This window comes from Astatotilapia calliptera, chromosome 7 (assembly GCF_900246225.1).
Source record: "Astatotilapia calliptera chromosome 7, fAstCal1.2, whole genome shotgun sequence".
In the NCBI taxonomy this organism is placed as follows: Eukaryota; Metazoa; Chordata; class Actinopteri; order Cichliformes; family Cichlidae; genus Astatotilapia; species Astatotilapia calliptera.
In genome coordinates, this window is record NC_039308.1 from 14238893 (window position 1) to 14252761 (window position 13869).

General features: G+C 40.7%; 1 protein-coding gene across 4 annotated transcripts in view; it reads right to left on the minus strand.

Annotated features, from left to right (window-relative positions):
- Positions 1-13869, minus strand: part of LOC113025481 (electrogenic sodium bicarbonate cotransporter 1-like) — a 32414-nt gene that overhangs the window by 16198 nt on the left and 2347 nt on the right. For all 4 annotated transcript variants that reach the window (XM_026173262.1, XM_026173264.1, XM_026173263.1 and 1 more), the window contains exons 2-6: positions 10641-10714; positions 9603-9770; positions 2156-2288; positions 274-434; positions 4-183 (exon numbers count right to left, since the gene is read on the minus strand). In XM_026173262.1, coding sequence (XP_026029047.1) covers positions 4-183; positions 274-434; positions 2156-2288; positions 9603-9770; positions 10641-10714 — 716 coding nt within the window. The remainder of the gene's footprint in view (positions 1-3; positions 184-273; positions 435-2155; positions 2289-9602; positions 9771-10640; positions 10715-13869) is intronic.

Sequence of the window (13869 nt, forward strand, 5' to 3'; positions counted from 1 at the left end):
TACCATTCTCCTGGCTAGAAAATATCCTGCTTGCACTGGAAACAGTCTTGCCAATATCTGCAAGAGAGCGCAAGTTGGACTTCTTGGTCTGGTGCCGATGCTTCCTCAGCAAGGTGTATGTAACCTTCTCCTTCAGGTCTGCCTTCAACTGACCACTCTCAATCTGGCTGTCAGTGATCATTTCTGTTAGAGGGGACAGATTGAAAAGCGTAAGTAGCAGTTGGGCTTTTCTAAACCTTCAGGAGCACTTTCGATCTAGTCAACCTCACGCACCGACAATCTGTGGCAGCGAGTTGGCCTCCAGATCCAGCACGATCGTGCCCTTCTCGATAAAGGTTTTCAGCTCCATCAAACTATGCAAGGACAGCGTGGCCACATGAGGTTTGCTCCAGCGTTCACCTCCCTTCTCCACCTTCTCCTCAAACTTGATCCACCTGGTCAGAGTGGGAGAAAATAAAGAAGAGGCAAAATATGCGTGAACCATACCGGAATTGGACAAGTGACTGTGCTCAGAAGCAGAAGAATGTACGATCCATCATCTTTTTTCATCTTCAACCTGAAGGTTGAGGTCAAAATCAAAGGTAACGGAGGTTTAAAAATAAACAAAGGCGGAAAACAAATGGCGACAATATGGATTCTGTCCTCTTTACAAAACAGCAGTGCAATGTTTTGAAGCTGTCACACTTCACAATGCATAAATGTGGGATGCAGAAACGCGTAGAAATAAAAAATAAATCACTAGACTTTAGAAAGCATGCTATTCACTGGAATGGTGACAGCCTTCTCTGGAAACTTTAGACCACACATTGCTCGGAAACGGCGTTCAAACAAGATCCCATTTTAACGTTTCAACTTTGTTGCCACGGATAAGCTCAGCCTCGAAGGTAAGGCTCAGGACAAGGACTCTTTTTAATAATAATGCCTCAGATGTCACCACTACAAAGAACCATTCTCATGAGGCCTGGGGATGGAGTTTCCACTGGGGATAGAGTATCTCTCTGGTTGGCTGCGGTCCACGTGTCTGTGACGGGCCGTCTTGCTGTGGGAAGAGTTTGGCCACGGAGACAATGCGAGTCCTAAGGCATTCACTTACATGTCCTTCCGTGTAATCCCATTGCTCTTTTTACAAAATGAGACAAAGAATCAGAAAAACACAACAGCTCCTTATCGTTGTTTCGATGCTTCTCAAAGAACGCTCCATAGACAAAGCTTGACACAACGCTTATCTGTGCAAAAACTGACAAAAGGTGCTGAGATTTTTGAATTCACTGAATTCCTTTACTTGGTTACGTCGGACAAAGGAATAGCAAGTAATGGAAACGTAATGCTAAAGTAACAAGGTAGTCCTCAGCATGAAGCTTCACTTTACTTGAGGGGTCAGAGTAGGTGACATTAATCGTTACTTCAGGATTACCTCAAACACTAAGTAACTGGTCAGTCTTACATTTGATTTAATTGCTGCTCAGTGATCAGATTTAGTCAGAAAAGACAAACAAAGTTGAAGCGTTCATGATGTTGTATATCTGCTGGTTTGTTAGCTTAATAATGATAATAACAACAACCATTGTGTATTATAAAGTACTACCTCCTAATCCATGACAAAAGCCAACACTGTAAGTTATACCAAGGTAACACGCCCCCCCATGTAATCAGTAGCACTGCAGTGAACAGGGTAAGTAGGTCAAATCAGAGAAGGTCAGGTTTAAGATAAAATTTACTGATAGTCTTCCAGGAACATTTGAAAATAATAATTCTATATGAAAGTCGCACAATGTTAGCTTGATTAGCTGGAATAACTGATGATTTATTGTAATACTGAGCACGCCACAGGTGAATTAAAAGAAATCCTTTAACAAGTGTAGTGATTCCACTTATACATGCCAAAAGTTCACATGTCCCTGTATACTTGAGGCCTGTTTTGATCATGTGGGAGTTGCTGCCTTTTCCGGGTCTCACAGATCAGGTACTATAGATCTCGATCAGATAAGAGTAGACTGGGAGTTCACTAGGGCACTGCCTATTTCCCTACACACACAAAACATGATTATTTATAAGGGATTGTGTTCCAGTCACGGGATTGTGAGCCACTTCCCATGGCTCTTAAAGTGAAATGGGGGGGGGATAAGCTGTAAGCACATTTGCCTTAGCAGCTCACCTGGCAGTTTCCTTCCACTCCATCTCCTGCCCGTCCACTTCCAGAAGCTCATCCAGCTCAGTGAAGAGTTGGGGAGGTGGTGGGCCATCATCCTCCTCTCCCAGGATAAACCGGATTCTCTCAGCAGGAGAAACTGCAAGCAGAAAGAATTGAGTTAGTGGACAAACAAATCAGCAGTGTAGTTGCTGTCATTGTGTGAAGCTACACAGATGCCTGCTGTGCAGAACTTAAGGTTTCCTGTATAGGAAAGAAATTGCAGCTGCATAATCATGCACAGAATAGAAAGCTCAAACAGCTGACTGGTCTGACAATCTGGCATGCATCTGTCTGACATCAAAACAGTATTTTCTGTAAGCGTGAGACCACAGTATATCTTGCATAGCAGACTTGCTTAAACTGCAACTGCTCGAATATCATCTCTCACTGTTAGAGAAACATCAGAGGTTTTAATTACTATTCAAAACAGCTGCAGCCTGGTTGGGATGTTACATAGTATGTTTTTTAGCATTTCAGGTAGCTTTAAAGATTTTGTGGGGGGCAGATTGCACTGCGAATAAGGTGAAAGCACATGACCCTGTAAAAAGAACAGTGTTATCTTAGCTGGAAGGAAACAGCCTGACAACACATCCGCTCGAGGAAAAGATTTTCAGTAAAACACATTTTACTTCCTTCTGAGAAAGTTAACCAAGATTTTTTTTTTAAATCAGCACACTCATGCATTGATAACCTCCCCTGAATGTTTATCTTCTACTTCTATTACTTCAATCAGAAACACGAAGACCATTAAGGAATATGACATCAAGAAAGGTGATGTGACCTCCACAGTAAGACAGCCTAGGCATATAGATTTTTCTTTTTATTATTCATAATAAATTATGTAACCAGTGTTTATTTATGCAAGTTATGATCTTGTTCTGATAACCAAAAATAAAACAGCAATCTCCGGGTTTAACAAGAATCTTGACAAAATGAAATGTGAGAACTGCTTGTTCTTGTTAACTCTTCTGCGAAAGTTGTGCAACGATGAAGTAAGGCAACGAAGTGGAGGTCAAGAGCAAGACACAAGAGGCTATTTATGAAGGTGCCTTGATTTACTGTACCAGTCAGGATTCTGCAGGTTGATAGCTTAAGAACGTAACGGCACCTGTAACCTTTTAATCCTGAAACAGCGCACCAAAGCTTAATTTAGATTGTTTGTTTTTAAAATAGTACAGCTGGAACTGTTCTAATATAGACAGCGCATCTAATAATAGGTCATGTGAAGGTTAAGACCAATGACTCAAAAGGGGCATGAAACACCTTTAGGATCCCATGCATGAACCTTCAGTAAGGATGCAAAACCAAAACATAGGAGATCCTCACACCCACAGCACCTTTCTGCTGTCCTTTTGCAAATATGACTTACTGACACCATATGGTGTACAAAACACTCTTCGCCTCTTACGTTTCACAGCTGGTGTTACCAATGAAAACCAGGCCTTTGTTGTGGTTACACGCAACTTTTGAGTCGTCTGCTCTACAGTTTTTGCCAGAATCAACAGGATTATGTGGGTTTAGATCGGTGAAAGCAGTGGAAAATCTTACAAGTGTAGGGCTACATATATCTGTCAGTATGTGCACTTTCAACTGGGGCTTTAGTTGTCTGGGACAATCTTGTTACACTGTATGCTCATGTTCTGTGACAGCACAACCCCCATAGCCAAAGCTCTGCTTGACATTTGCACACATCAGTTGAAAACTCCTAACAGGGAGAGTAAAGCATCTCAGGTAGAGGCAACATGCACACCTTCATTTAATAGGGTAACAAAAAAATATAAAAGGTGGTTCACTCAAGAGGGAAAAAAATGTTTATGCCAAGAGTAGCTCATCACGCAGTAGAGTTTGCCCTCTTATTCAACCTTCAAACACTGTTTGCAGTTAAGATCTTTTAGAGAGATACAGTAGTATGGGAACGTGGGAGTTTGTTTATGTGTGTGTGTTGTGTGTGAGCTAGAACGGACATTTAAATATGGATGACAGATTCAGTTTGAGCTTCTGTGTTAGGTCTGCTCTCCTGCTGCCCACTGATTTTCCAGTCTGTAATCAACTCTGTGGAACCCCCTATGAGCAAACACTTGGCAACAATGAGAAGGAAAAACTCCAGTTTTTAACACGAAGAAACCTCCAGTAGACCCAGGCTCAGGGAGGGGGAGCGGTTAGGGATGAGGAGAGGGAGACAGGACAAAAGACATGCTGTGGAAGATTGCCAGAGATTGATAATAACTAATGGTTAAATGCAGAGTGGCATATAATCACATAGATAGTGTAAAAAGGGGAGTGGAGAAGAAATGCTAAATGCATCATTGGAAGCCTAACTATAAGCTTTATCAAAAAGGAAAAGTTTTAAGCCTAATCTTAAAAGTAGAGGGTCGTCTGTCTCCTGAATCTAACGAGGAACTGATTCCACGGAAGAGGCGCCTGAAAGCTGAAGGCTCTGCCTTCCATTCTACTTTTAAATTCAATTCCCTAGGAGCCTAAATCTGAGAGCAAAGTGCTCTTTTGGGGTGATACAGTGCTATTAGGTTTGTAAGTTAAGATGGGGTTATTTGTAAAACCCAAGAGCTAAGATTTTAAGCGTTACTCTCATTTATATAGAAATGCAATCCATTATTATTATTATTATTATTATTATTCTCTGACACCCAAATTGAAAAGCCCTTGACAAGTTTATTTCTTGCAATGAATCATGCCCCTGTCATTACTCTTAGTTTTCATCTGAATGCTCAAGGTTTTTAATCACTACAAATTAAATCACTATAGTAGCTGAACAGTTGAGAATGATGGCCTCAACATTGCATTAAATTCATTTTTAGATAGGAAAATACCATCACAGTACATCAAAATGGTGTAACCAAAGAAAGGCATTTTACAAATGACAAATGATGTTGTCCTTCTGGCAAGCAAAGCCAAAGAAAAGAGCTGCTATCACAAATAATGGCTTTAATCAAAGATCACAAATACTAGAAAGGATACAACTGATAATTTTCATCGTATATGCTCTTCTGCACAGCTATAAAACCAGGAGATGTAAATAAGTTGGACTATTTGTTAAAGACATTAGGGCTTGGATGACATGTACTTTTCTCCTAATAAATTCAGAATCGTGAAGCGATCATATTTGGCTGTAAAGATTTAGGAAACATGCCATCCAACCAAATACTTTCTCTGGATGGAAGTACCTTAAACTCCAAGACCACTAGGAAGGAACATCAGGTCCTTTTCGTTCAGAAAAATTCACACAGTAAACAAACCTCTAGGACTGCCTTCTATTATCTTCTTACTCTTACTTAAATTAAAAACATACTTTCTCAGGGTGATGGTGAAAAACTACCTCGCATTTATTACTTCCAGGCTGGACAATTGTAATTCTTGAGATTCCTCCCATTTTGGTTAGTCTTTGTTGGCTCCCCCTGTTAAATCAAGATTTAAATATAAAATTCCTCTACTTGAGTATGTCCTAAATAACCATGCCTCCATTGTGTCTTAAAGACCTCGTAGCACCTTATATTCCCAAAAGAGCACGTGCCTCTCAGAGTGCAGCCCTATTTCTGATTCTCAGAGTTTCCAAACGTATGATGGGAGGCACAGCATTCAGCTATCAGGCTCTTCTCCAGTGGAACCAGCTCCTAATTTGGTTTAAGAAACATAGACTCTTTTCACTTTTAAGATTAGGTGTCAAACACCTTTTTTCTGTTCAAGTTTCATTGATAAGTTATGCTGCATTAGGCCCAGTTGCAGGGAGGCCTCACATGATGCACTTAGCAACTCTCCTATAATATCTGCTTCCCTTGGATTTTATGGTGCTACTGCATATTATTAACTTTTTCTCTTCTCTCTGCACGTAACCTTTCTGCACATATAGTTGCTTCTGGAGCTGCATGTTCCTGATCTGTTGTTACTTGCTGTACTAGTGAATGTTGTCGCTCTGTGCTCATCTTTTCACTTTCTCCTCACCCCAGCCGGTTGTGGTGACAGATGTTCCCTGAGGCTGCTTCTTGCCATTGGCCTCTATCCAGCAAAAAAAAAAAAAAAAAAAAATCAAAACAGCAATTTCTCTCTGTAAAACCGTAAGGTCATGACTTTAGTTGCTACTCTAGGTGTCCTGAGAGGACAGGTTGTAATTTGGTGCTATATAAGTTTTATCCAAATGTAACAAGTAATAAAGCTCTTACTAACTGAGAAAACAAACTACAGTCTCTGATTGCATTCTCTAGACATATCTGTCTCTATGTCACCTTATGTCACAAGTCTGAGAGTATTTTAAAAAAAAGAATCAACTAATTGATAAAGAAGTTATTCTTATGTAAGCTGATGTTAGTTTTTTCCGCGTTTACTTAAAGTCGGTGGAGTTTGCATGACTCAGAAAGTAATCAGGCAGGGCCCATGACACCTACTGTAGATAGAGAGAGATTAATGGGAACAAAGCTCCTCTCATATTGTGGCACCTTTGAATGACTAAGTACTCAGGCTGGTTTACATCTGAGCATAAGGTGTAACAGAGGATTACAGCGTCAGAGGAGAGAAGATTACTCAGCTGTGGGGCTGCTGTGAGAGCCTGTGAAAAGACAACTCAATGTTACGCCGGCAAAACCAAGAAAGATGCAATTGTAAATTGTCAACAAAGCCAAAAAGTGGTCAATGGACAATGCCTATCATTGTATCTACTCGTGCTTTATTCACCCATTCATGCAGATCCCTTCAGACTCTCTCCCGTTTCTTGATAATGGAGCCCAACCCCGAGTCGTGCATTTCATTTTTAAATCTCCAACTCGTGTCTACTTTTAGGAACTGGCTGTACTTTAAGGAATGGTAAATGGACTCCTTCTTACATGGTGATTTTCTACTCTGCTTGGGAACTCAGAGCACTCTTAAATCTATAATATCTTGCCCAATTATACTTTGGCATGCAGACTGGAGCAGCCAGTCAACAACCCTCTGATTAGAAGGAAGGTAACAATTCACAAACTAGTCCTTTGGTGACACAGAAAATTAATATTTGTGGTACGTTTCTCAAACTAATAGGTTTCTATTTTCATTCTACAGTTGGAGGAGGAACAATGAATCTACTGGCTGTCTTACAAATAATTCTGGAATGCTTCACAGTTTCCTGGTGGATCGCCTCTTCCAGTATGCCTCGTTCAATGGTGTCACTCCAAATCATAGCATCACTCTATTCACCTTCACCTCTATTATTTGTCCACACAAGGTGCCTATTGTTATGAAACTCTGCTCACTGTCTTTGAACTTTTGTTTGATTGTAGTCTTTTGAATGCTTATACAACTTGTGATTGCGGTCTTGTGTAGGAGGTTGGGGGCGATATTTGATGTCAAAACAAGGGGATATCCTTAAGATGGTTACGTAAGCACTGCACCCACCCACCCTCTGTTCAAAAATTACAAGTCAAGAAGAAAGCTGACCTAAGGGTTAATATACAAGCTAAATCAGCTTGTTTTACACAATGTGTGAACTCAGGGTCTACACCAAAGCCCAGCATCATCATCATACCACTAGAATAATTGTACGGTGTGTACGATTGGTTTATTCTTGATGAAACTCTATAAACTACCTAGGGCTACCATGATTTGCAACATTTATATGGCGACTGATTAAATATTTGCTTCAAATTAAAAATATTGTTTCTTTTTCTGTGCATTTCCATACAGAAACTGCATGATCGAGGCCAGTTTTTGCACACGTTTGCATGTTCATATGGTTTTAGATTTAGATTTATTTACTGGTCGTTTGAGAAATGCCATTTGTGCTTTGTGGTGACTGTTGGACAAATACGCACCTTACATGTAACGCTCTCTACAGGGTTTACGTTTTAAGAAATGGCAAGTTTTTATTTCCTAACTGCCGCACTTATACTGATCTGAACCATTAACTGAGGGTGAAAGATGTGTCACAACACATGGTTGTTTGCAATGTCCAAGGAATCATTATCAAGTAGTCGCTGTGGATCGCAGGTGGGGCCGTTCATTCCTTTGATGTAAAGTGCTGCCTTGCCTTTCAATTCTTTTCCTTTTAAATGTATATGTTTCCAATAAAAGCCCCTATGATTGATATTAATGTGAGTTAAAGTGCCTGACCCATAAAAACATGTTGAAAGTCGTACCCTTTCCTTTTTTACTGGCTGTGTAAACTTCTACTGATATACATGTACTGATGCAAGCCTGGCAAAAAACTAGCTTTTGATAGTGAGCTAAATAAGGGTTATTCTGAACTTCGGATCACCTAAAGAAACTATTTGGAGTCTCAGGTTTAAATATGAAACTGAACAGGTACCCTTTAAGGATTCATCTGAACTTTAAATATCAGTGGAAATACCAGTTTACCTTGATCCTATTGGCCTTTGTGGCCCTGTTGTCATTGTTCACACATGCCCTGATGAGTCAAGCGGCAAATCCCTTGCTCAAATATATCCGACACCACCACACACAACAAATTCACCAGCTTATTGCACCAGTTTCCAGCATCATTTTATGGTGAATTCCAGTAATGATAATTGTGAATCTTGCTCATACCAGATGTAACGTTTTGGGACTCTTAAAAACAAAAACGATGATTTACCCAAGAGGAGGTACAACTTTGGGGCTCTCTATTACAATTACACGCATTTACTATACACTGAAGCCAAATCATAGTGTTGCCATTGAAGACTGTGAGGTTCAGATTTTCCCACCTGTTTTACCTAATTAAAAAAAATGTCCCTTCTTCCTCATTAAATGCAATTTCTGTCTGTTTTAATTCCTCAGGCTGTAGAAAACAATCAGGGGATTAATGGTTCAACCATGTCAGCTTTCTAAGCCTCTCTATAGGGACAGACCGGGTGTATTTGCCCTATAGCAACAGTAAGATTAGAATACTGTTGACAATCTTGCAGTCTTTTTTCATCCACACAGACACCGTATGAGTACTACTTTGTCATTTGGTCTTAAGGATCTCGTTTAACATCTCTATATCTTGCCATTTGTGCTAAATCTTCCGTTTTACCACTTAGCTTCTGAGAATCCTTTCCCACAAATCTCAGAGTGCCGTGTTTAATCATCAGGTGACAGGTAACACCCCCCCCCCCCCCCCTTTTGTTTACTTTACACACATTAAGCTATTCCAGCGTCATTTTCAGATTAGTGCTCAGCATGTTCCCATTCCCCTGCTGCATTTATTCACTTGAGTGCAGGCTGCTGCTTAAAGAAAGAGAGCCCCTCGCACCCCACCCACCCCTCATTGCTCTGCCTCCTTACTAGGGAAAACTGATATCTTGTAGGCTGTAATTTGCACTGGACTTAATCCAGATGACTTAAAGCTCATCTCAGGAGCGATTTATCCATCACCAACGTGGCTCTCATAGATGATTTCATGCACACTGTTTTTACTAAACGTCATGTTAGTGTCACCACGACTCACTGAGAGGTTTGAGGACGCTGATGTCTACATTCTCCCCGTCGGACTTGGACCCTTCTGCGCTCTGTTCAGGTCGTTCCCGCTTCTCCTTGTGGCTAGGCCTGCGTCTGTGGCGCCTCCTCCTGTGGTAGCTCTTGGGAACGTGGACACCGATGTACACAGTGTGATGACCTGTCACAACATAAAGCAGAGAGCAAGCAGATCAGATGACAAACACGGGAGAGAAAATAAATCACTTTAATCCCAAAAACTGGGTAATCTGCGTCGTCCACCGACAGGAGAAAAACTGCCGCTGTAGTGTGATGTAGTGTGAAATGTTAAAACATTTCTATTTCCTCTCACAGTATGCCATCAAATTGCAAAATTAAAGAAATGCCAGTGACTTCCTACACAGAGACTCGTACAGGAAATGATGATTTAATGTCTCCAGGAAGTAATTAGAAAGAATAGTGGGTGTGAGAAGACTGAGATTAACTGACCCAGTTAGTGATGCAGCTCTCTTCACCCATGCATTTCACAAACATTTCTTTTAGGGTTAAATAATCTTTCATACTTGATGGTTAGCCTTGTTTTCTTGCAGAAAACAAAAGGCCAACACAAAACCACGCTCTTCTTTCAGACTCCTGTGCAGGCGAGCACAGGAGGCTCTTGCAGCTACTGCTTACACACAAGCAGCTCGACATAATCCCCAAGTATTTTTGCTTTGTGTTCATCTAAAAGAAGTGGTTTCGTGAAGTATGTGGATGCCTCAGTAAATTCATATGGGTGTCTCCAGATGCATTCTTTTGCGGGTTTAGCTGACAGCCAGAACTGGACAGGATTAGACAACTTGAAGAGACATCTTCCTGTACAGAAACGTTAGAGGAAGTGGATAATGTTTATCCTATATGTCTAATTCTGCACTGATACTCTGGAGGGTGAAAGAAATGACTGGTTTCACATTTGCTTGCACAGGACTGCATATAGTATGTGTGGAAAAAATGGGAATACATTACACTTATCACGTAAAGCTAAAGATAGTGGGCTGCAATGTGTCTTTACCTTCCACTTCCTCTTCATCACAGATATGTTTGACAAACGAGGCTCCTCTGTCCAAGACTGCCTCATCCTCCATTCTAAAAGGAACAAAAAAAGAATTAAAAATGTTACATAAAGATCATGACATGGGTTAGGATGACTTATGGCCCCATATTCAACATCCTCTGACCACTGTATCCACTATCACACCTCTACACAGCTGCTCCAAAGTAGAAAAAAAAAGTACTGTAATGTAATGTCACTTTTATGACCATCGGAGTGAAATTCAACTTACTGTGAAACACAATCCTGAAAAAAGATTCTTATTCAGTGTGAAATGTTGTTGGATATTAAAGTAACATCTACATTCCAAGATCTATCTATCTAACGTTAGCACAAATTTTATTCAGGCTTGTAAGTGACGTTTTATTGAAGGATGCAGTACTGTGCAAAAACTCTCAAGTCACCCCTCATTCTTGCTTCCAAGAAGCCAGACTCTTGAACAATCATTCGCCAGGATTTCTGAATGCCTTTCAAATGTGTTCTTTGGACTTTGGTTGCTTTTTCACTGATTTTCAGTCTAGTAATTGACCATTTTTATAGGAAGGGCTTCTTTGGCAAGCCACTTAACACTGACCTATGAATCGTTCAAACATAAAAAAAAAAAGCACCTAACTGAAAAAAAAAGATGAAACAGTATTGTGTGTAAACATAACAGACAACTTGGCAAAGAATCAATTTTAAAATGTATCTTTAGGGCATTTTGTTGCTAACAGTCTGTTGCAAAAAACACACAATTTGTCCCCATATCCCAAAAGATAAGGCAGTTACAGGCATAAAACACTGTTTTTGCACCAACAAGGTGAGTCCCAAAGAGCTATCACCTAAATCTTTGCATATCTCATCATGGTCTGCAGTGTGTCCTTAAAGAATTTGAGGAAACAGGACAAATGCAGGGCAAAAGAAAAAGTGGCATACCCAATCTTTTTTCCGTAGCAGATGAACAGTATCTCAAAGTCATGTCATTAAGAAACAATGAAAAAAGTCTCAGTAGAAGGGTGGCTCCCCAGAGGGCGTTCTTAAGGAAGGAAAACGTGGAGAAAAGGCCAGCATATGCCAAATCAAATGAGAACTGGAATGCAAAAATCCGGTTTTATGGAATAACGAATCTAAATTTGAAATTTTTGCTTCAAATCATCATCAACATGTACATCAGAGGTCAGGTGAGAGGTACAGCAGTGAGAGTCTACAGCCATCCGTAAAACACCGTTGGGGATTTTGTCAAGAGTGATGGAATGATGAATGCAGAAAAGTACCAATTTTTTCAAAATGTTGATCCACTGTGCAAAATGTCTGATTGGCACTTGCTTTATATTTAAACTTTTACTGCCTATTGGATCACTCCAAAACTACACAGGAAGAGCTTGTTAATTAACACCATCAGTAACAAACTTCAATATAATGCATCAAGGTCTTGCAGTGCCCGCAGGTTTCCCCTGCTCAACAAGGTAAATGTACTTCTACCCTCACCAGCATCAACTCAACTTGTCATGTTTGGAGGAAGAGAAATCCTAAGTACGTCCCAAAGAACACCGTCAACACAGTCACGCATGGAGGTGGAAGCATTATGCTTTGGGCTATTGTTCTACAAAGGGTACAGGACCACTTCACCACTTTGAGGAGCCAATGGGTGGGGTCATGTGCCAACCTACTTCCCTCAGCTAGAACACTGAAGATGGGTCATGGATAGGTCACATTAAGGTCATGGAGTGGCCTAGTCAGTCTCCAAACCTGGTGGCCAACTACAAAAAACGTCTCACTGCTTTGCTTGCTCCACCAGGTAGACAGTCATGTTTTGCTTGGAGATAAAAAGTCTCAAGCCACCCCTCACTCTTGCTTCCAACTTGCTACTTAGCTCACCTGGTAATGTGGATAATTATTTTCAACACTGAATACAGAAAACAATACACCATAAAAAGATGAAAAAAAAAACAAAACAAAAAAAGAGGCTGCCTTTATATTCCACTGTGTTGAGCTATAAAGGGTAAGTAAAGACTTACCCTGTGCCTGTGTGTCAATTTACTGCGTCAAACTGCAGTAAAACTAAATATGTGTGTCACAATCAAATTTGTGTTTTTCCTTTGGCAGCATTTTTTTCCCCAATAAACCAAAAATAAATATTTGCTTCGGGATGCATACAAAGAATGCAAAATAAACACGTGAGCAGTTTAAATTTGCTACTGAACAATGTGAGGCCAACGATGAGACAGCACAGAAGGAATGGGAGCAGTGCGCAAAACCGCTAAATAAACAAAGTCAGGAAGGATACAACGTGTTCCTTTGATTGCACTCCGAGCTCATCTGGATCTCCCTAGTGGATATGATCTCTGGCCCTAAGAACATAGGAGCACAACACTGATGATAACAGATGCAACCAGCTCCCAGATCAAATGGGTGTCGAGGAGTGGTTGGGTTAAGTGCCAAGTTTATATGCAATCCTTAACCTCTGTACCTTCTTTTTGTTGCTCTTTTTTTCTTAAATATGAAAAAAATAAATAAATAAAAGTGACCGAGGTTTCCGCACTGTTCCGTGCACATAGAGTCAACACTATCATTTAGGCCTTGATTGCTTTGAGTGTTCTGTTCCACTTGTCCTCATCGTCTTCCATCCCAGGACAGAGCATCCAGAAAATAGCACCAACTTTAGAAGAGCTGGGTTCTGCCATGCTGTATTCTTTGTACCTTGTACCTAAGCAGACATGTTAACAACGATCAGAAGTGACACGCTATAAAAACATGAGATTGGCCCTTTTAATTCAATCTTGCACAATGGCTGTACAGACAGGAGCTACGATTCAGGATCTCTCTAAGAACCCAGCTTGGGTATTTACTTCTGCAGCAGGTACCAAAGAACTGGTGATGCAGCAGTATGCATGAAGGCAGCTCATGTAGCACAGAGAGAGGGTCATCAGGGAAACCGGTGAGCACACAGAAGAGCAAAGAAAGCTCATGTTTCAGGTTTTACTGCTGGCTAAGGCAAGTTCACAGAGCCGTGTTAATCACTGCACACTGCGGCCTCAGACAGGGCTCGACTAACCATGAGAAACAGGCCACAGGTGGTTTACAGACATCCTGGATGCAGGAGGGGAACGCATCATTCCTGTTTTGAATTGGGTGTCAAATGGAAAAAGAAATATGGTAAGTGCTTCAAAGAGAGTAGAAACTTTAAATCTGCTTTTTGGTATATCTCAGA